Source organism: Podarcis melisellensis (genome assembly GCF_964234715.1).
Source record: "Podarcis melisellensis genome assembly, chromosome: 2".
Lineage (NCBI taxonomy): Eukaryota > Metazoa > Chordata > Lepidosauria > Squamata > Lacertidae > Podarcis > Podarcis melisellensis.
The window spans coordinates 31,506,707-31,529,683 of NC_138529.1; the positions used below are offsets into that span (position 1 = coordinate 31,506,707).

The window sequence follows — 22,977 nt, forward strand, 5'->3', positions numbered from 1 at the left end:
GGGATAGCCAATGTGGTGGTGCTGTCCAGATGTAGCAGAACCCCAACTACCATCAACCCCAACTTGGTCAGGACTGATGGGAACAACATCTGAAGAGCACGTTGGCTACCCTGCTCTAGACTGTCTGATTTATTTGTTTAATTTCTGCTTAGAAATACAGCAAATATGTTGTTCAGCCCACCACATTGCAAACTGCTGTGGGTCACACAATACAGTCTACTTTGAAGTCCACCCCCCTGAAAGTTAGTTCACCTTGAAGTGTCACTCAGTGACTTCCCTACAATGCCTTCTGTTCATGAGGAGCACTGATCCCACCATAAATCATAGAGATGGAAGGGACCACAAGGGTAACCTAGTCCAACCCACTGAAGTGGAGGAATCTTTTGCCCAAAGTGGGGCCCAAGCCCACAATGCTGAGACTAAGAGTCTCGTGCACTACTGACTGAGCTACCCTGGCAGTTATACATAATGTTGTGTTTATATTTCCTCCTGCTCCATCTGCTCCAACAATTTTAAAGCAATCCCATGTATTATTTTCCTTTTTCTATGGTTAAGGTGGATTGTTTCTGACCGTGCACAACCCCAGCCATTTTACAATCCTACAGAGGGGAAGTTTCCTCTCTTACTCCTTTCTGCCACTGCTCATTGCATTGAGTTACGGGTTTGTTTTGAGGTGTATGCACACAGCTGTCAAAACATGTATTTAGCTTTAAAAAATAAAATAAAAATAAATGCCATGACTGAGAGGAAGAAGCATTCATGTCCTGCTTGTGGGCTTCCCATGCTGGTTGGCCATTGTGAGAACAGAGTGCTGGATTAGATGGGTCCTTGGCCTGATCCAGCAGCATTCTTCTTTGCTCCAAACATATGAAAGGCAGCATGTGAAGAATGAGGCTGAGCAGAGGATAAGCTAAACTAAACTGAGATTTGAGGAACTGTGATAAAGCATCTTGCCCAATCTGGAGATCCCCCAACCATTAGAATTAACACTTACTAAATTCATAGTAAAGGTAGTGCTAAGCACAGAGAAAACACACATAAGGGAGATATGTCAAAACAACAACAACAACACAGATTTCTCAAGGAAATTAGAAAATGAGGGCAACTCAGCAGAGGTCTTTATGATAAAGACACAAAGGTTACCTGAGGCAGTGCTTGCATCACTGTGTCCAGCAGAGCTCTCATCCCTACAGCCATCTTCAGCAGTTTCAACACTGCAGAAAATGAAATGTCCTCTGCATTATTGTCACACAATCGGCATGTGAAAAGGAAATAAATATTTCAGAAAGCATATCAGGCTCCCCAAGTGATGTGGCAAGCATCCTTCACTAGAGGTGAAAATGCAAGGCCGCATTATAATGAAGCGCTCTGTTGTTGTCAGGATGTTCGTAACAAGTAGAAAAACCTGTGAACATCATGGCCATCTCCTTCACTCACTAAATTGGGTGCTGCTGACACTGTGGCAGGAATACAAGAGTGACCTTTTCTCCTGGTGGTGACTACCGCTGCTGAGTAAAGTAAACTGGTTTGGAAAGGTCAGAAATCTATCTGATATACTGATGACAGAATTCAGCTTCAAGCTAAAGAATTAAGAAGCCAAGTGTATCCCCATCGATTTCCATCACAAGAAGATTGGATAAGAAATAACATGAACTCATAACCTTCAGACCTAAGCACTTCATAAGCTAAGAACTAATGCCACCAGCTCCAGTCATTCTGTAACAAAACCCTTTAGTGCTTTGTTGCTTGGAGTTGGTACCACCACCCTACTGGGAATATAGATGGCAGAGGTTCATCTAGAGTCCCTGAAGACCAAGCAATTCTGGTCCTTCTCTGTATGTAATGCCTGCCACACAACTAACTGGTCATAGCAGTGATGGAAAGCTACTTCTGAGTAAACACAAGACTGTCAGTCTAGGACTAGAATGATCCATGTTCAACTCCCCACACAGTCACAGAGGTCACTTGGTGACCTTGGGCCAGCTGCACTCACTCAGCACAAAGTGTTGTTGTGTTGACAAAATTGGGGAGATTCAAACCTTGAACATCACATTGAACTCCTTGGGGGGTGAGTGTGATATAACCCAACCCAAAACGACTTGCAGGTAATAGCAGGACAAACTACATTGAAGTGTCTATTAGCTAGGCAGTTTATGCTTGGAGGTATAGCTGTGCTGCATAGGAAACCTTACAATGCCGGGAATTAGCAGTTCCACTGGGAACAGAAACTGTGTGGCTGGAATGCCCCAGGAGTTAAGGGGAGACTGACCTCGAGCAATCCTCAGGACCCTCATGATGCGGATAATGGTGGGGTTGATAGGCAGTGAGGCATTCACCTCAATCTCTTCCAGCGTGATCCCCATGATGGACAACAGCACTATTGCCAGGTCTAATTGGTTCCACCTGAAAGCGACACAAAAATCAAGCAGAAAAAACTGCTAAAATATTTGCAGCGGTGACAAAAGGATTACAGTCATTTCAGTTATTCTGGAACTGACTCATGAACCAATGCACCACCTCAAGCAATTTTTGTGATGAAACACGTCAAACAATTTTAAAACCATTATATATACTATTATAGAGTTAGTCAAGTCTGGATATATCACTGACTAGAACAGAAAATGCAAAACCTAAAATTCTTTAGGACTTACCTGTCTTGAAAGAACCGACGAAACCCAAATGCAATCAGCTTGAAAACAGATTCCATGACAAAGATGACCGTGAAGATGTAATTGCAAATCTTCAGAGCTTCATCAAGAACCTGTAATGTAGAGACAACTCACACAGGTTATTGCAATATCTTAAGGAGGATTTTGCTCCCTGCAGTTATTGGCCTTCCTGCTTTCAACAGGAGCCATTATTATTATTTTAATCTGAAAAGGCAAAATGAAGAAGGGGCAGGAATCACAACTCCTGCACAGTGTTAACATTTAAACTGCTGCTGGCTTTCCAAGTGGCAGTGACAAAACCAGGCTCTCCTATTTTTCATGAAACCTGTATAACAGAAATGATTTGCAGCTGGATAGGATTTCATACTATTTCAGCTCAGATCCTGTACAGCTGGATTGATTTCATACTATTTCAGAGGAGGCATCCTGGATCGTGGTATCAGTGCTGCACGAGAGAAAATGTGATTTTGTTCTTTGGAGCACATGCAGCATTTCACATGTTGCATTATTTAACACATCTGAGGAATATACACTTCCATGCTTGCAATTGGAGATATGGATCTACACTGGGCAATATTTGATAATATAACATTATTTTGGGATTGTGGCAAACGTATCTATAAGATATACAAAAACCATAAAATACAATTAAAACCAAAACCTTAGTACTAAGCCCTGCCCCCCCCCCCAGGTCACCTGCCATAGCCTCAGCTGACTTGAAAAGATCTGGGCTGGGAGTGGGCAGAATCTAGAACACAGTCCTGAAAAGGCACATGGAATTAGAGAAATGTGTAGCAAGACTGGCTGATAGAATTAATAAAACTAACTGTGTGAAAAGCAAAAGCTAACTTGTGCTCCTCTGGTTCATAATCAGTACATGCCACTGAGCAATGCTATAGTTCAGAACACATCTTAACATTAGCATGAGGTAATTGGATCATATAACAAGCTTCCCACAGTATTTACAAGATGCTCCTGTCACGTGGGTCATGCACTGCCACCTTAAACATGGCGTTTTCTCCCGTTGATTTCTTTTTAATTGTTTCACATTACACATTCAAGTACTATTTAGCTACACTGACTGATTCACCTTTGCTTTCGTCTTGCATTTATTCCTTGGCTTCTCAAAGTAGTAGGGAACAAAAATAAGCAACGCTACGCTAATTGGCAGCCATTTCCATCGAGCTATCATAAGCAAGTGATTTGGCAGATCATTGCAAGCGGTTTGCCATTATAATTTGAATGTGATCCTAAATACAGGAGTTTGGCATGCTAATATATCAGGGACCTGCTGCCTTGCCAAAATGCTGAGTCATCACAGCAGAAATAAAGAGAGGCAACTGGGTTTTGGTCCAGCTGCATATTAAATCCCTCAGGCTGCCGACAGATCTAATGCAGTAAGATTTGAAAGATTTCAGGATTTGATCTATAGCTCATTTATTATTAATATTATTATTCTCAGTTTCTTAAATAACCCCTCCTTTTCAGGGAATCTGCTGAAACATGGAATTAGTGTTTGTGTGTGAGAGAGAGTCCCAAAGCCCAAGTGCCTTTTCCAGCTTTTTTGGGGGGGCAGAATTTGGTAGTCTCCTGTTAAGGATACCAGCCATTTTGATATATCTTCGTATCTTCTCTCTTATCTGCCACTTTGCATGCAGACTGAACTGCCTACTTGTGTTATTGAGATCTTCCAATTCTAACTTAAGTGTCTAATTGTAGTTTTTAAATTGCTTTGATTTTATCATATTTTGTTGTAGTTCCTGCAGCATTCATATTGTGCTCAGATTACCCAGATTTACCACCATTTCTGCCTAATGGTATTTTAGTTCCTTTGAGGGGGGGATTAATTGGGTTTTTTTCTTCTTTCACCACCACAGCCAGTGTTGCTCATGTTAAAGGGGCATTCCCTCAAAGTGATACACAGAAGAGTAAAAGGCGGGTGATGCCTCCAGAACAAAACAGCATTAAATACTGTTGAAACTTCCCAGAGTGCAATAAGATACAATAAAACACAACCCCAACAGCAACTTCTCTTTTCGGTGAAAAGAGAAGTTTTCAGTATGCACCAAAAGCAGAAGTTCATTGGCACATGCCTCATTTCAGGGGGAATGAGGGCTGCCATTCAAAGACATTTAGGGCTTTGAAAATCAAAAGCAGCACTTTGAAATGGAAATGTGGAAACTGACATCCAGCAAAGTTCCCTTATAATAATTTGGCTGCTCAGGCCGGAGATTCACTGGTATGCAGGGTAATCAGTGGAGGATGACTAAATTTTATGGCCTATTGCTATAGTTAATACTTATTCTGAGTTAAAAGAGATAAAACTGACAGCTCTGGAAGTCCCTTCCAGCCCTCTCATTTGCCTCTTCCAATCTCTTTGCATTAAAATCAATGCACCCTTCCCCTCTTTATTCATCGTCTTCTAAAATAAATGGCCTCAAACACTGTTTTGTTTCTCATGTTAGCGGAGGACATTTTGTGCTGCTTGATTTTCTTTGCTCTCTTAGTCACCTTTCCACAAATTGCTCTGGGAGACCGTGATAAAATCTAAGGGCCAGATTCAACAAACATCCTTCTGGACCGTCTAGAGGGGCTGGGAGCTGGGGGCACTGTCATATGGTGGTTCCGCTCCTTCCTCCTGGGCCGTGTCCAGAAAGTGGTGGTGGGGGGTGAGTGTTCAGACCCCTGGGCTCTCACTTGTGGGGTGCCTCAGGGTTCTGTCCTCTCCCCCATGCTTTTTAATATCTATATGAAGCCGCTGGGAGAGATCATCAGGGGGTTTGGACTGGGTGTTCATCAGTATGCAGATGACACCCAGCTCTACCTCTCCTTTAAATCAGAACCAGTGAAGGTGGTGAAGGTCCTGTGTGAGTGCCTGGAGGCGGTTGGAGGTTGGATGGCGGCTAACAGATTGAGGTTGAATCCTGACAAGACAGAAGTACTGTTTTTGGGGGACAGGAGGCGGGCAGGTGTGGAGGATTCCCTGGTCCTCAATGGGGTAACTGTGCCCCTGAAGGACCAGGTGCGCAGCCTGGGAGTCATTTTGGACTCACAGCTGTCCATGGAGGCACAGGTTAACTCTGTGTCCAGGGCAGCTGTCTACCAGCTCCACCTGGTACGCAGGCTAAGACCCTACCTCCCTGTGGACTGTCTCGCCAGAGTGGTGCATGCTCTAGTTATCTCACGCTTGGACTACTGCAACGCGCTCTACATGGGGCTACCTTTGAAGGTGACCCGGAAACTGCAATTAATCCAGAATGCGGCAGCTAGACTGGTGACTGGGAGTGGCCGCCGGGACCACATAACACCGGTTCTGAGAGATCTGCACTGGCTCCCAGTACGTTTCCGAGCACGATTCAAAGTGTTGGTGCTGACCTTTAAAGCCCTAAATGGCCTCGGTCCTGTATACCTGAAGGAGCGTCTCCACCCCCATCGTTCAGCCCGGATACTGAGATCCAGCGCCGAGGGCCTTCTGGCGGTTCCGTCATTGCGAGAAGTGAGGCTACAGGGAACCAGGCAGAGGGCCTTCTCGGTAGTGGCGCCCGCCCTGTGGAACGTCCTCCCATCAGATGTCAAAGAGATAAAGAATTACCTGACATTCAGAAAACATCTTAAGGCAGCCCTGTTCAGGGAAGTTTTTAATATGTAATGCTGTACTGTTTTTAACACTGATTGGGAGCCGCCCAGAGTGGCTGGGGAAACTCAGCCAGATGGGCGGGGTATAAATAATAAATTATTATTATTATTATTATTATTATTATTATTATTATTCCACTAGTGGAAGCCAATGCAAGTACGCCCACTAGTGCAGGCATCCCAAACTCGGCCCTCCAGAAGTTTTGGGACTACAACTCCCATCATCCCTAGCTAACAGGACCAGTGGTCAGGGAAGATGGGAATTGTAGTCCCAAAACATCTGGAAGGCCAAGTTTGGGGATGCCTGCACTAGTGCAATGGGGCTCCCCCCTTCTCCTCCTCCTTCAAATCCACTTAAAGGAGAGCCAAGAGAACACGCAGAACACCACATGGAAGGAAGAGAGGGGAGATTGTCAAACAAGCAAAATACACTGATTTGGAGGGCGGCAGACATGCCTACATTACAGCAGAGGCTGGATGGCCAACCAACCAGAGATGCTGAATCTGCAGATTTCCTGCATTAGCAGAAGGTAAGGCTAGATGACCTGAGAGACCATCTATGATTCTACAGTGGTACCTTGGGTTACAACTTAATTGTTCCGGAGGTCCGTTCTTAACCTGAAACTATTATTAACCTGAGGTACCACTTTAGCTAATGGGGCCGCCTCCTGCTGCTGCACAATTTCTGTTCTCATGCTGAGGTAAAGTTCTTAACCCAAGGTACTACTTCTGGGTTAGCGGAGTCTGTAACCTGAAGCGTTTGTAACCCGAGGTACCACTGTATGTCTTTATTTATTTATTTAACTATACAGTGGTACCTCAGGTGAAGAACTTAATTCGTTCTGGAGGTCTGTTCTTAACCTGAAACTGTTCTTAACCTGAAGCACCACTTTAGCTAATGGGGCCTCCTGCTGCCACTGCGCCACCGCTGCACAATTTCTGTTCTCATCCTGAAGCAAAGTTCTTAACCCGAGGTAATATTTCTGGGTTAGCGGAGTGTGTAACCTGAAGCGTATGTAGCCTGAAGCGTATGTAACCCGAGGTACCACTGTATTCCCCTAAGCAGTTTACAAAACAGCTTTTGTGTCACATATGCGAATTGTGTCACAATGCACATGAACCACCCAAGAATTGCAAGGGTGTTTCTCTAGATCAACGTTCTTTCTCCAATGGTGTCAGTCAGGTGCATGTGGAAAGCTGAAAAAACAGAACATGGTTTGCTAGCTATTCCCTTGTACTTTGCTTCCGAAAAGGAGAACATGTAGGGAAGGAAGAAAAGAAAGCAGATAAGCTGTCAGGATAAACATGCACACATTTATGTGCTTGTGTGGCCTGTACAGTAAGAGCTAAGAAGAGCTAAGAAGACAGTAAAAGCTAAGAAAGCCATGTCCAAAAAGATGGTGCCAAAACTGACTGCCATAGTGAACAGGAATGTCATGTTTCCTATAATGACACTTTAAGAACCCCCCCCCCCCGGTACTTGCCGAGTTCTCTCTCTCGCTTTTTTTTTAGTCCTTGCTACCAGGAAATGACAGAAAGAGCATCAGCGCAACTAAAAGGTCAATGGGTTTAGCCCTTCCTTCGGAAACTTTAAGTTGATGTGTGTGCTTTCCCTGCCACTGAATCTGACAGAATCAGTGCTCAGGAGTAGACAAAGAGTATAATCTCCACATCTCTGCCAATTCTATCTTGGCAGCAATTAAAAGTAAGGGATAAAACCTCTTTGTGATCTAGAAAGCCAGCTTCAGTATAGTTTTAAAAAAGATTAGCAAAGCATCCCTTGGGAAAGAATTTCCCACAGAAATAAGTTTGCCATGGAGGAAAAAAAATCTAAGTGTCAGAAGACCCACAAACTGAGTCAACACTGGTGCTTTTTTTTTGAGGGAGTACTCAAGGGGACGCAGTACTGGTACCTCTTTTTTGTTGTTGTTAATAAGTGTTCCACTTACTATAACAATTTCATGGTACATACTGACGCCTATTTTTCTAGAAAGAAAAGCACTGTTAACGTTCCCTTTGGTTGTTTGGATAGACACTGTATTGTAAGTGGATGACATAACTGAAGATTTGGGAAACAAAGTTCATTATGTTCATTATGCAAGAGGGCCTGGGGTTCCTGCAATTTACATACAGCTTTCAATGGTCAGAACCCTACGAATGGCCAAATCAGTCCATTTCAGGTTCTCCCAGTCTTGAGTCCTCACGAAAATTCACCAGCTTTCTAGTGTGTTTTTCCTAATATTTACATTTTTATTTATTTTCATGGTACAGAAGATAAATTTTGAGAAAACAATTGTTATAACATTAAACAACAAATAACTTGTCCTGATAAATTACAGATTTTCATCATGCCATGTGTTAAAGTTTCATTTGATTACTCTAAGAGATCACGCCACTAATATTTACATTTTTGTATGCAACTTTCTGCAATATGCCCCGTTTCCCCAGTTTCCCCTAATATAACACTTTTTGTATGTGATTTATGTAATGAATTCTCATATACTATCTTCACTAATATGTGGATTTCTCTGTGTACTTCCTCGTAATATGCACATCTTTTGGTTACAAAATTCAAAGATGGATGAGTTCTGAAGGATTTTGGTTCATCCATTGTTTCAGGAAGTGTGAATTAGGCAGGCTCACATTAAATTTGTGAATTGAACCAAATTTCTCCCATATCCCTACTTTGAACTCCTTTGGTTTTATCCAAATTGGATAGCCCTTAATGGTGAACAGTTCTAATGAAAGCATGAGAGACAAGATGGAGCAATCCTGCCCCGCTCTATTGCACAAAGAAACAGTTATAAACCATTGGCTTCCACCATAGTCTTAGGCATGATGATAAAACACCTTGCAGTGGTTCTTAGAAACAGATCTAAATCCTATCATAGTAAAAACAGCTCTCAAGGAATGTCTGCCACTGAGTGCCTTCTGCAGCATCCAAAGAAAGCATCTCCCTGATTAGCACCTCTCATTCTAAGGGGGGAATATAAAATTCAAAAGCCTGATGAAGATTATGAATTACTCTTTTGGAAATAAAAACAGGCAGTTCTTTCTGTATCTTCTGAAAAGCTACTTGACCTTGTAGTAAATAATTTCACATCTTGATTCAATTGAGAGATTGGGCCATATGCTCACTTTCCAAACAATCTCTCTTGGCTTTGCAATGCAACAACAGCTAATGTTGCTTGATTAGAGGAAGGTCATAAAATCAGGGTGGTAATCAGCTATGTTTTACTCAGATGAGACATTAAAAACATGATTAAGTTAGGTCTATTAATTTCAATGGGTCTACTCTGAGTAAAATCCTAGGATAGGATTTGGTCTTGAGCACATACAGAAGTATTTCAGGAAGACAGTCTTGCTGCTGCTGCTATCAGCTCCAAACTGTATGACAAATGCTATATGGGTACCTTAGGGAAGATACTTTGCACTTCAGCTAATACAGAGTTGCTTACTCATTGGCTTATAACAAGAACACCCTGAGTGTTTTACTGAGTTAGCAGTAGTTGCAGCAAAAAATATAAATATTTTTGTTAAAGCCAATGCTATGGGCTGTAAAGATAATCCTTGTATGCAACTGCTTTATTTTGGTTTCTTTCTGTGTTGTTTATGATGATTTGAATGATTGCTATCAACCACGGTTCTTTAGCTGGTGCAAACACTACTCTCAGTAAAAACTAGATCCCTATATTACCATCATCTCCCATTCAGCACGGTAGAATGGCCAATGCATATTTATTTCTGTTTCATTCTTGTTTTCCATGTTAATGGGTGCAATGCCAATTCCTTATCAAGGCTACAACAATGTTTGCGAACCACCCACAGCATCTACAAATACTTTTCCTGCCCTACCTTTGGCTGCTGGTAGTGCTCCATAGCCATGGTGATGACATTGAGCCCAATCACACCTGTGATGAATAAATCCAGGTAATGGGTGGTGCACATTTGATGAATCAGAAGTCGGAAGCGAGAGTAATCAGAGTAGTAGGGCTTACACTGTGCCTCTGAAAAGGAAAAGAGTGGAGAAGCAGATCAGGTAATTTCTCCCTGTCTTAAGACCAGTTCAGCACTGGCTTTCAAAAATTCAAATTGATACATTCAATCAAATTCATAATGATTAGGTTTTCAGCAACGAATGGGGTGTGGTAAAGGGGATTGTATGTTAACCATCATTAATGCATAGCAAGACTACAGGATCATCTATCTGTACCAGCAGCTACAATAAAACATGCACAACAGCCAGGCTTTCAGGATTAGAGATAAAGTGAGTATGGCATGGAATCATTTCAGGTTCCAACATAATGTTTAGTGTTCACTGTTTAGATATCTATTATTACACAACAACACTCTTAATTTATATAAAAGAAAACAAGAACTTTCAATCAGAATTGCAAGTATGTGAGCTATAATTAAAGGCCTGTATTAACAGTGCATAAAAGCGTGCTTAAATGGGACATTCAATCTCCACTGAAAAGGGAGCTTGGAAAGGACTTGAGGCAGGTTGGAAACAGTATGCAGTGGTTTTTGACAGAGACTAGCAAAGCACTGTAATATGATATTTTAAGGGCTTCCCTCTATATTTTGAGAGTGGGCCTAAATGTGAAGGAATGTTTGCTTGCCAATGGGATATGTGTTCTATTGCAATACAGTGCCCAGTTAACATTGGGCATGTAAAGCTTGACTACTTAGCTGTGAGTTCAGCATAATATATTATATAAGGGTGAGTGTTTAAAAAGGTAACAGGGGAGTCCTCGTTATTACATATTTTACATGGCTGTTTATTTGTATATATTTTGAAATGTTATATATGAATGTTTTATGATGGTCTATATTTGTAATGCCTAACAAAGGCTTGGTTAAGTAAGTAAGAAAGAAAGAAAGAAAGTAACATGGGAGTCCAGGCAGAGAGGATAGTATAAAAAGATACTAGTAGATACTGACTGGGCAAGCAATATACTGTGATGTAAGGGGAAATGTAAAGAGGCAGTGGGGAAGAAAGTTAAAAGGGGAATAATGGACTGTTTGAAATAGCAGACATGAACTCATATAACTGCATTTTGAAATACAAGGTAGGGAAATGGAGGGCGGGGGGAACAACCCCAAAGTTGTCAGAGCTATGAAAACAATTTATGAAATAATGCAAGTGATTGCTCAGTCAGAATTTCTGTCTCGGAAATAAATGATCTTCTCATTTGTGTGTGATTGCCAAAGTGCAAATGTCCCTGTTAGTCTTCTATGTTTGGCTGCATCAGGGATGACACTTGCTCTTCAGGCCTGAATGTTCCTGCAGATAAACTCATTTACTCACCTAATCTCTAACGAGGAAATGCCAAGTCTGAGTCTATAATTCAGGGCAATTTTCAAAAAGGCATTATAATGTACCATAAAATGAAAAGGACTGTCTTGAAGATGTCAGAGTGTAATATTATGACCATAATTAGATGATCAACTGGTTATGAAAATTATTGAGCCAAGAGAATTGAATGGCGTGGTGTTTAGCTACTCTGAGCACAAAAAAAGGGATTTCATATATTGGTCCGAACAGAAATTTGGGGAGGGTGAAGTATGAGTATTCGTGATCTTGAGGGAAAGCTAATTTTTAGATCACATTTTTTGCAGGGAGTATGTATACAATTTGATTCTCAGATAGTCAAAATTGCAATCTTCTTAGCCATTTATGCAGCTGGCCAGTCGTTTTGTATGGTGGAGGTGCAGGCACATGCCTCTTCCCTTCACCCAGGCACCTAAAGCAGGGTGTGGGGAATCTTTTGCTCTCCAGATGCTGCTGGATTCCAGCTCCCATCTGCCCCAGCCAATAGCTGCCTGTGGGAGTTGGAGTCTAACAACATCCAGAGGGACAGAGGTTAGCCACTCCTGACCTAAAGAAATATGTAGCACAGGTCCCTTATGCCTGAGGGCTCAATTTGGGGAACATTTCCCTATTTTGAGAGGGAAGAATCGCAATGTGTGTACACAAGGAAAACCTAAGGCAAATTACTATAGGTGTGCAGTGGAGAGGACACGGGCCTGTGCCTCTTACACATGAAATGATCATCCACCTGGGTAAGTGATTAGCTGCATCATTATATGACTTCCAATATCCCCATCCCACAGAGTCTGAGCATCAGGGAGAAGACTAATAATGGAGCAACTTATCCTGCGAGGTTTGGTGAAGTGATCCCAAACATTTGCTCCAGTACTTTGAAATAAAGAGGCTGAATTGATATTTTTTGCATTAGGAGCTGCCAGTCTATAGATAATCTGACCCTGAATGCCATGGCATAATATTAAAAAGTGAATTTTGTTGCTGAATTTATTCAGCATCTCTTAAAAACAACAACAACAACAAAAGCTACACAGGTTGGTATCTGACTGACTCCCAACTTTCATCAGAGCTCTTACATTCTGCATAAATATCCATTAAAAACTTGAGATATCTCGATGGCATTATGCAAAACTATGAAGAGGAAATTAACTAAAATGTTTGAATACAATTAAGGTTTGAACTGGGGCCCTGGCTATGAACCAAGTTATAATTTCAAAGAGAAACCCCATTATAATTTGCTGATCTCTTTTTGTTCAATACTTATCCATAATTCACATTCAGGCATGAAAAAATGTCACAATTTCTGCCTTTTATTTGGGAGGATTTATTTATGAATAATTACACTGGAATCCAAGGGTTCAGCCATGACTGGCAGATTAATTCAAAACTCCACACGGTAACAAAAGAGGCTGTTAACATATAGCAGGGATTTTCACAGAGATTGTAGAATGTTACCTGCATAGCAACAAAGCATGTGGCAGCATAACCTTATAAGCAGGGCTGCCTATTTTCCATTCTGTATATTGTGGGTGAAGACAGATGTAATATTTAAAGAGATAGCTCAGCTGGTTCTTCACCTCTGACATGAGCTCAGCTTCCTCTCAGCTTCACATTTCCTTGAGAGGTATGCAGTCTATCAAGCTGAACACTGGAGCACCATCCGTCTTGTCACTCCCTCATGATTTAGGTGATTTAGGCCTTCTCAAAAAGATTAAGTGCCACATATCCATCTACTTGTTTTATATTAATTCTTTGCCATATTAGGGAAGGAAAGGTTGGACAAAGAGTGGAAATATTTGACGATGATGCAGGCACTGGCCATAGCCAGGTTTGCTGAACCAGAGTTCAGCTCTGGAGCAAAAAAAAAAGCTATGTCTTTGGACTGAATGAGAAGGTGCCTCCAAACCTGCTTCTATAATTGATAATATCTGTCTTCACCTTATTTTTAGTAAGGCTTTCTCCTAAAATTCTTCTCTGGTTAAGTCAAAAATCAAATCAAATCACAGATTACTTTTCAGTAATTTAGCCAATTTTTAAATTGTGCATCAGATTGATAAATCCGTAACATAATTGATATAAACATTTTGGTATCTGCCAATAACTTTATTAAACATGTCAGCCCTGTTTCAAAATCCTGCTCACCACCAGCTTCCCCATGCTTGGCATGCTGTCATGCATATTACTGGAAATTACAGCTTTTACCTTAAAATGAACCACAAACAGTCACACCATGCTTCCTGTGGGCTTTAAATTAACAGCTGCTGAGTTTAGGTGGGCAGGGAACATTTTTCTCTTTCGAAAATAAAAGTATCATTTCTTTTTGCTGGTGTTATAAAGAAGCCACATTTCTGATTGTTTGTAAGTTTTGGTACAGTACTTAAAATGTCTCGTTCTAGACCTGACATCCGTGCCCCCCTATGCAACAGCATTACTTGTTCTAGGAAATATTTGAGAGGTACCAACATCTTGGGAAATACAGACATCTGTTCAAGTCTAGGTGATGAATCATCACACAAAATGACACCACACCACCAATACTGCTACAATACAGTGACTGGGTCAAGAACAAGAAGAATGCTCAATTAGTTAGGAAGATACTGGAAAGATTAAGACAACATCCTGACATCGAGGGTATCAATGGGGTGTGCGTGTGTATGGGGTGGGGGAAGGAGGGAGTAAAATGGTAGGCAAAGAAAAGCAAGAAAATAATGACAAGAAGGCCTATAATAAAACAACAGGCACCAGCAAGGATGGAGAGGGGGAAAACAGGTTCTAAATCAAGCTGCTTTGGAGGGCTCAGTAAAAAACAAGGAATGAACTTCTATTGATTGATTATGGAGTCACATTGATTTGATCTGAAACCAGAATCCAGGATATAAATGGCAAAGCATCTTTTGTGTACCATCATCAAGTTACACAGAGTGGTGGCGATTCAGACTGCATTTTATGCCGATAGTAATAAGAGAGCTAGTAGTATTAAGGTAATTTCAGTCTTCCCTCTCATCTTGGAAGATTAGATACAACTCTAGCTCTCTTTCACACCAGAGTGAAGGAGGGAACATGACAAAGGATTATTGGATACTGTCCAGTGTGCATAGTATGTCAGAGCAATAAGGCTCATTCGACCACCATATTGACCTCATAGTGACTGGCAACCCCACTGAGTAAACATGCCAACTGAGAGCCCCTTTTATTCACAATTTATGCAGGACATAGCCCAAAGCGGGCAAAACATATTCCTATTTTTCTTTGGATTCTGTAGAATGATGTTCTGAAGTGATCTGGTGTGGCAACTGTAAACAGCTGTCTAACAGTGTTGGCATTTATGTATCATTTTGAATGGCATAACGTTTCACAAATAGGGGGTCGAATGCTCCCCCAAGCCTTCATCAAGTGGATAAGCGGTCAGGGATGCAGCTCTTACTAAGCAGCTGGATTTACAAACTGTCCAGAGAATATTGAGTTCAAAGTGATGTGCATGGGAGTAACACTGACATTTAAACAAGTGGTTTTATTAGTCTTTTTTTTTTTAGTGAGTGGCATTTTTTAAAAGCAAAGTGGAAAATGGTTAAATTGTTCCCATTGAGAGTTTTCCAGCTGCGACAGACAGCATCCTGTCCAAAAATAAAATCTTGACTTTATACCAGTAAACAATACAGATAGATAGCACCATTTTCTTTCTACAATTTGTAAAATGCAAAGAAAGAAAGACATCCTGGGTTTTCAGGTTTGAATGACTCATTAGGGCTAGTTTGTAGAGCATGGGTATCATTGGTTTCCTACTGTCACACACATTTAAAGTACTTTCACAAAAGAGTCTCTTTCTGTCCTTTCACACCAATGAGCATTACATTGTGTTTAATAATGTGAGCATCAGTATGAGGCAACAACAAAGGGAAGACAAAGCACAGGTCTGAGAATCAGACACAAGAAAAGGCAAGCCAAGAGGTTCTTTGTGAGCCTGCACTGAAGAATGGCCCACTTGGGACGACGCCAAAGCATTCAAAACAAACAAATGCAACGGAACACTCAAATGTACATCTAAGATTTTAAGATTAGAATCACACTGAAAGGACAAGTCTCAGGAGATTTTTCTCTAGCTCTTGTCCAAGGGGATGGACAGGACTGATCTCCTAGCCCACACAGAGAAATTGAACATGTGAATGCAAAGAAATGGAACATAAAGAATGGTAATGTTGAGGAGATTCAGGATTTATTAAAATGAGCTAGGTCATTTTTTGCAAGCCATATATATCTTTAAAATCCCCTTCTGATTTATTCCTCTGTAATGCTCTTTATTTACTTTTTTACACAACTTGTATTATTAGAGTTGCACTTCAAATTAGCCCTATACCTATCAGGGTCTGTGTTAATGTGCATCATGCTTAAATAGGCACCATATTCACTTATCCCCTGGAACTACCATATAATTTGAAGAATTTGGAAAAGTCGCCCTGCAAGATTGCTGCAGACAATTTGTCTAATGTATGCAACCTTTCCTGGTTTTCCAAAGTTGCAACACTTGCCAGTGATGTGTTCTTCTGGCTTACAACCCAACAGCTGATTCAATGTTTGGCAATTATGACCAGGGTCACTGAGGTGGAAAAGTCCTTGAGACTCTCACACAAAATATGCCCAGTCTGGTTTTTACAAATGCATAGAATGACTAGAAGGATTTCCTGGCAGCCAATGTAAGGTTCAGTTATCTTATGCTATGTAAAGATGTGGACTTGAGTTGAGCAATCAAATTCCTGTTGCTATTTTGAGTTTTTCTAAAGGTGGATTAAAGAGACTGTCCTTTATTAGGCAATGTTTGATTCTGTGCTTGCTGAAGTAAAGAATTTGCTAAGCAGGCCCAGAGCTATAGATCTGATTTGGACTACATGCCTTTCTGTCTCTTGCTAAATCTTGTTTAATGAAGTAGGACATGTCATCACTTTTTCTCACAGTGAAAACAACACAAACGTTCTCCTTTATAATTTGTTTAAATGTGTGGATTATTTATTTTTCAGTGGAGGAACATTCAATTGCAGGAGCCCCCACTGCAGTCTAAAGGAGCAGGACAATGGGGTATCACCTCATTAAGAAGTTGGGCTAAGGCTTGGGCACTGTACAGATAAGGAGCTGTCCCCTAAACAGATCATGCTGTTAGGTATACAGCAGTACCTCGGTTTTCAAACCTATTTCTCTGTTCTGGAAGACTGTTTGAGTTCTGAAACATTTGAAAACTGAGGCGCAAAGGGCGGTCTGCAAATTTCATAGAGAAAATTGAGAAAAATGCAGTGGCACCTCAGCGGAAGCCATTTGACTTCCGAGGCACGTTCGAAAATGGAAGCATTTACTTCTGGGTTTTCGGCGTTCGAAAACCGAAACGATTGTCAACGGAGACATTCAAAAACCAAGGTACCACTGTATACCTAACAGCATGATCTCAAATGCATTTTGGAATATGTTTTCGACTGATTTCAGTGGACTCTTTCTTCCCAAATAACATAGCTGAGGAGAATTGTCCACATGCACAGATCAGTATCTAGGCAAGTAAAACATTGATAGCTGATGCAGGTATTACATTTTACTTCAAAATACAGTTAATAGAGCAGAGCTGCAATGCCCTCCCCAAATATCTCCTGATATTTTAGGGCTGCAAAATGGGGGAGGGATTTTGCCAAATATTCTTTTGGGTTCAGGAATGAATTGTATCAACCATTTTTCTTACAAAACTCTCTTCTGAAAAATTCTCCCCAGTCTCCAGATCTACCTTAAGCAAGGTGGTACCGGGGAAGGATACAAAACAATATAGGACTTTGGTGTGTGTGGGGGGAGCCCATTACAGAACATTGTATACAAAATATTCTGCAAAAATATATTTGTCACCTGAGGAGACACTATTTTTAGCTCTGGTGACTACCCCTCTCATGGTCAGTACAAAATGAGGGACCTCCCCCCGAGTCTCCGCACATCTGTACAAGGTTAATCACCACACATCAAATAGCTCCAAAGTGGATGACCCAGACATTATCCAAAAAATCTCTTCCTGAAAACAACCAAAAAACAAAGAAAAGAACGTCGAAGGGAAGTCGGCAATATTTGTGATGAAAAAGAAAAAGAAAACCTGCTAAAAAGGTAAGGTTAAGACCATAACATCAAAAATGTGTCAGTGATAAGTCAAACCTGCAGACGTTTCTAATTTTTTTAAAACAAGCACAAAAACAACATGCGTGAAATGCAGAAAAACCAAGAAAAGGCCTTCCACCACACACAATCTAGCAAGCTGCCTCACAGGACCAGTGGGCGGCCGTTAAGTCACACAGCACTGCCATTCACGTGAGACAAAGACAGCAAGGACTTCCCAGTACCTGGCACTGCACTGGCTGAGCTGTCCATTATTACATCATCCAGCATTAGATCTAGAAGAACGAAAGGGCATTAAATCACTGGAGAGGATGCGAGGCCAATCCTTCATTCCATCTTCATCGCTTCATGCACCCGTCACTCTGACAAAAGCACACCGTCAACCTGGCAGGGCGAAAACAAGGCTTCTGCCTGCCTACAACCGTTACCCACAAACGCACCCACACATTTCAGTGGAGTTTAGATAGAAGCAATGTAGAGTATAACTCCTGTGGTGCAATGGGTCAGTGGATTTGGCTGTTAACCAGAAGGTTGGTGGTTTGAGCCCAGCCAGGGACAAGTGTGGGCAGGATTCCTGCATTGCAGGGGGTTGGACTGGATGAGCCTCAGGTCCCCTTCCAACTCTACAATTCTATGAGCAGAGAGCACCCAGTTCCACACCATCAGAAGGAGGGTGGTCTTTATTGGCAAATCAGCCTTTTAAATTTGTAGGCAAGGACAATGTGGTCTTATGATTTAACACTTGTACAGTGCCTAGCCATTTGAGATTACCGTAAGTATTCATAGTAGTATAATTCATGTTGCCTTTCAGTTTAAAAGCCCCAAGATTGGCATTAAGAACATTATAATATAAAACTAAATAATGTTATTAATGTCATTAAAAAATAATATTAAGAATGAAAACACTCAGAATACTGATAGGCTGGGGCTGCGAGAGGCTACCCCAAAGGGTTGCTCACACTCAGAGGAATTTGTACAGTAGCTTTTTGGCAGCAGCAGCACATCACCATCAAAGCCTATGCTCACAAATCTTTCAAATGCTTTTCACAATGCAGCGTTTGGGAAGTGTGCACACGCATACAGGGCAACATAAACCCAAGACACCTCTGAGATAAACAGAACTAGTTGATCCTGAGCAATGTAATGGTTGGTGAGCAGAATATGAGGTTCTTATCCACTGTGATGCACTGGCAGACAGCTAAGGGGAAAATGGTCCTCTCTCATAAATCAATGTAGCCTTCAGGGGAACTATATGTTACAGTGGAATAAACTAGGATTATTACGGGTAAATAACAGTGGCAGGCAAAGGGAAGCCCCAAATGTAACTATAGACCATTCCTTCCATATTCTCAAGTCAATAAAGTATTAAAGTTATCAGCATGACATCTGGGATAGCATCACCTCAGGAAAAAAATATGAAATCTGTAATCCTTTCTAAAGAAATATAAAGGAGAAGCTGAAACCTGCTTTCTTGTAGTCTTTTGACCCAAAGCAGTACCCACAAAATCCCATTAAAACCAGTGGGGCTATGCCAGGACTAGTCTAGACTCAAGTAACTACCTAGTCACATGGTCGGTACTGGGCCCAGGGCAACATAATACAGTACAACCTTGACATCAGTATTGGTCCCTATGTGATAAGTAAACATACAGGGAGTTGGGTGGAAAAATTCTAGTTACTATACAGTCTTCATGCCACTTACCCCAGAGGAATCTCACCATTTCAACCAACTGTATAACTAATGGGTTATTTAGAAATAAATATTTTAAGAGGTGGAATGCTACATTATGTGCGAACATGTAGAACAAAACTCCAGTGACCACATCTGTTAGGAACCCATTTGGAGTAGAGAGCTGGCAAAGGGAAGGGCTCTTTATCACTCCCAATATTCATTGCTTTTCTACTTCGGTGCCTTCCTCTGAACATTTTTTAAGAGTTCCAGACATGTTTGTTAGGGGAAACATGCATCTAGACAAGAGATAGAGGAGAAATTTGTGCAGTCTGCATTTTTAAGCAAACCAACCTTATAAGCCAGCCCTGGACTTATATGCAGTTCAGAACACAGTTGACAAATCAGTTTCAGCTTTTAAAAAAAGCATACAAAGATGTGTATTTTACAGAAAAATGCACAAAATATGCACTTCTAGGGGGGACTGCATACAAAAGTCCATGCAAAATATGTAAGTTAAATGCATATATTTAGTGCATTTCCTTTTTTTAAAAAAAATAGCAACAAATAGGATAGGATATTCCTTACATGCAAAACTGACATGGACCAGAAAGAGGGTAATTCATCCATCCCTAAACTAGAACTGTGTGAGGGGAAAATAGGGTTGGCTTGTTGGAGCAGGAAAACAGTTGTTTGATGATGAGAGAACCATCCTGACCAGGACTGGCCTGAGACATTTTGCAAAATGCCATGATGACCCCTCCCCAATTCAGGCCCCCACCACATCCTTGCCATCACACTCACATTGCCACCGACTCTGCCACCGCAACTGCACCCTTGCCTGTGGATGTGCCCACAGTTCCACCACAATGCAGCAGCAGTGAAGGCAATGGTGTTGCAGTGGCTGCACTAGCGAAGCCCCGGGGAGGCTGGCAATGGGGCAATGGCAGCGGTTGGATGTGCTGCCTGAGGCAGACGGCTTTCATATCACCTCATTGACAGGGTGCTCTTGATCCCATCCTCCATTGCCAGTGAACACAACTTTCCCACCCCAATTGCTCCCTTCCAAAGCTACCCAATGGTTTGGAAGTGGCCACCATAGATTTGTAGGCACTTATTTTTCCACAGCACATAGTTCTGCCCTTAGGCACATTTGTTGTACACATGTCAAAGAGTGTTCTGCCAGGGCAAACTCAACTGGCACTTGTGCCTGCAATCTTAAAAAAACCTTTTTCCTCATTGTACTAAGCAACAGATTTGTCTGCTAATAAATGCAATTTTCACTCCAACAGACTGCAAATGAATGTTATAATTCTAAAATGATTATAAGAGGACAATTTCTTTCTTCTGTAAATTTTATATGGTAGTTTCTTTTGCAAGAACTTCCCATTCTTCAGCAGACTATTTCAACCCATGTCCCAATACATTAGAGAACTAACTGGCAATATCATTCCATGCACAGAGTGGACTGTGACTTTCTTTTAGGAAATTCCTCATACCTCATGTGTGCCCCCCCCCCCTTATGTCTGCTGTCGTAGCCAACATAATTCAAAGTATTTCAGGATTTATTTATTTTTTTGAAAACACGATGAAATATTAAGCTTTTCCAAGTGGTTCTTTTAAAAGTAACAATAATCACAGCCAAAGTGAAATTATTTTCCAGGGAATTATGATGTGACAATGGGAGCTCACATTAAATGAAAGGGTGTTCAATATGTTACAGCTAGGGAAGAAGCTATAAAATCCTCACTTTCTCTGTTGAAGCCTTTGTAACGAGTATCATTAGTGGAATCATAACTATGAGATTTATGAATTATGCTTATGGTTTTATTGTAGCAAATACTAAATCCCTAAATACCTATGTTAATTTCCAAACTTAGGAAGAAAGCTGAAGGTGTTATACAAGTAGCCTGGACCACATAAAATTATGTCACACATTACTTTTAACTGTGGTTCGATTTTTACACTTAACTTGTAAAACGTATTTTCACAATAATAAGTGTGTCAGAATAATTTATAAGAACATCCATTTTAAGTGTTATTCGTAATATCCAGGGTCCACCTTTTCCTCATCAATGGAGTAACCACTTAATAAATCATTTGTAAACTGGTGTGTTTTGTAGTCATCCCTATATCAAAGGCTGCATAAGGAAACTAGGTGACTGTCTAAGGCAGGGGTGAGGAATTTGTGGCCCTCCAGATATTGTTGGACTACAACACCCATCAACCCAACTCTTTCCAGTGCTTGCTTAAAACACAGACTCCTTTTTGGCCCACTCGTGATTATGTTATTTCATATCTATATGAAGCTCTGGAAGTGGCCATTAGGCGTTTTGGGGCAAATTGCCATCAATATACTGTTGACAATCAGTTCTATTTCTCCATAATATCTTAATCAGGAAAGACAGGTGCAGAGTTGGGCAACCAAGACGTTCAAGGGTCTGGAAACCAAGCCTTAAATAATCATTGTTAATAATTTTATTGTCACATGGAAGATGGAGCAAGCTTGTTTTCTCTTGCTCTGGAGGAGAGTAGGACTCAAACCAATGGCTTCAAGTTACAAGAAAGGAGATTCTGACTAAACATCAGGAAGAACTTTCTGACAGTAAAAATACATTTTTTTGTTTAGGCAAGCCTACCCAGACATGTAGAATACTGGCGTGTTTTAATCTCTTTTTGTTTACTGTTGATTTTAATTATCTTTTGAATGTTTTTTAAACCTGTTCTTATCTGTTTCTTGTTTTTTACTGATTATTCTAATGTTTTATTTTTGTAAGCTGTTTAGAGGTTTTAGAGAAGCTGAGAAATATGGCAGTGGGGGAAATACCATAGTGTCTCAAGACAATCTGGGAAATAAGTAATGAACAGGCAAGTTACAGTAAGCACACTGTGTGAGACAGAGGGGCAGGCCAGGAGTCTAGTGAACCAAGAAATAATGCATAAGATGGTTAATAAGTTCCCCAGGGCTGTGGCCCACTGAGAGGTGTGAAGGCAAGTAAACATAAAGGATGACAAGGGGCGGGGCTTTCACCTTGAACAAGAAGGGGTGGGTGAGAGGAGGCATGCCATTTTATATTTCCATATAAGGTCCTACTATGTCAAAGCTAATCCTACGTAGGCCACAATTCTGTGCCAGATTCCACGGGACTGCATTGCTTTCCAAATGTGTTACAGGCATGACTAGAGCTAGCTTTCCTTTAAAATGGAACTCTTTAAGTAGTGTATAATTCCATTCTTAAATCTTCCCTATTCCCAGAGTTACTTTACAAGGCTTCCTTTGTTGTAGCAAGAAGCTGCATTTGACAAAACTCTACGCTGGCTGGGAGGCCAAGACTGCTTTATGCACAAAAGTCTGTGAGGCTTTTTGTCTCTTTACCATGTTTACTGTGTTATTACCACTAAAATATTTGCAGGTGCTATACCAGCAAAACATGGGTGCACGCATACTTTTCATTGACACTGATAGATATACTACCAAAGTATCTCCAATAAACCTTTTCACCTTTGTGCCTTTATGCATCGTGGGATGTTTCATGTGTACG

The 22,977-nt window shown here is 41.1% G+C and overlaps 1 protein-coding gene across 13 annotated transcripts in view; it reads right to left on the minus strand.

The window, feature by feature from the left end:
• CACNA1G (calcium voltage-gated channel subunit alpha1 G) overlaps positions 1 to 22,977 on the minus strand; it is a 319,266-nt gene that overhangs the window by 22,442 nt on the left and 273,847 nt on the right. For 11 of the 13 annotated variants that reach the window (XM_081899498.1, XM_081899492.1, XM_081899496.1 and 8 more), the window contains 5 exons: positions 17,991 to 18,041; positions 10,161 to 10,312; positions 2,652 to 2,761; positions 2,270 to 2,403; positions 1,144 to 1,214 (listed from right to left, as the gene is read on the minus strand). In XM_081899498.1, coding sequence (XP_081755624.1) covers positions 1,144 to 1,214; positions 2,270 to 2,403; positions 2,652 to 2,761; positions 10,161 to 10,312; positions 17,991 to 18,041 — 518 coding nt within the window. The remainder of the gene's footprint in view (positions 1 to 1,143; positions 1,215 to 2,269; positions 2,404 to 2,651; positions 2,762 to 10,160; positions 10,313 to 17,990; positions 18,042 to 22,977) is intronic. The other 2 variants (XM_081899500.1, XM_081899497.1) reach the window with 1 other exon arrangement.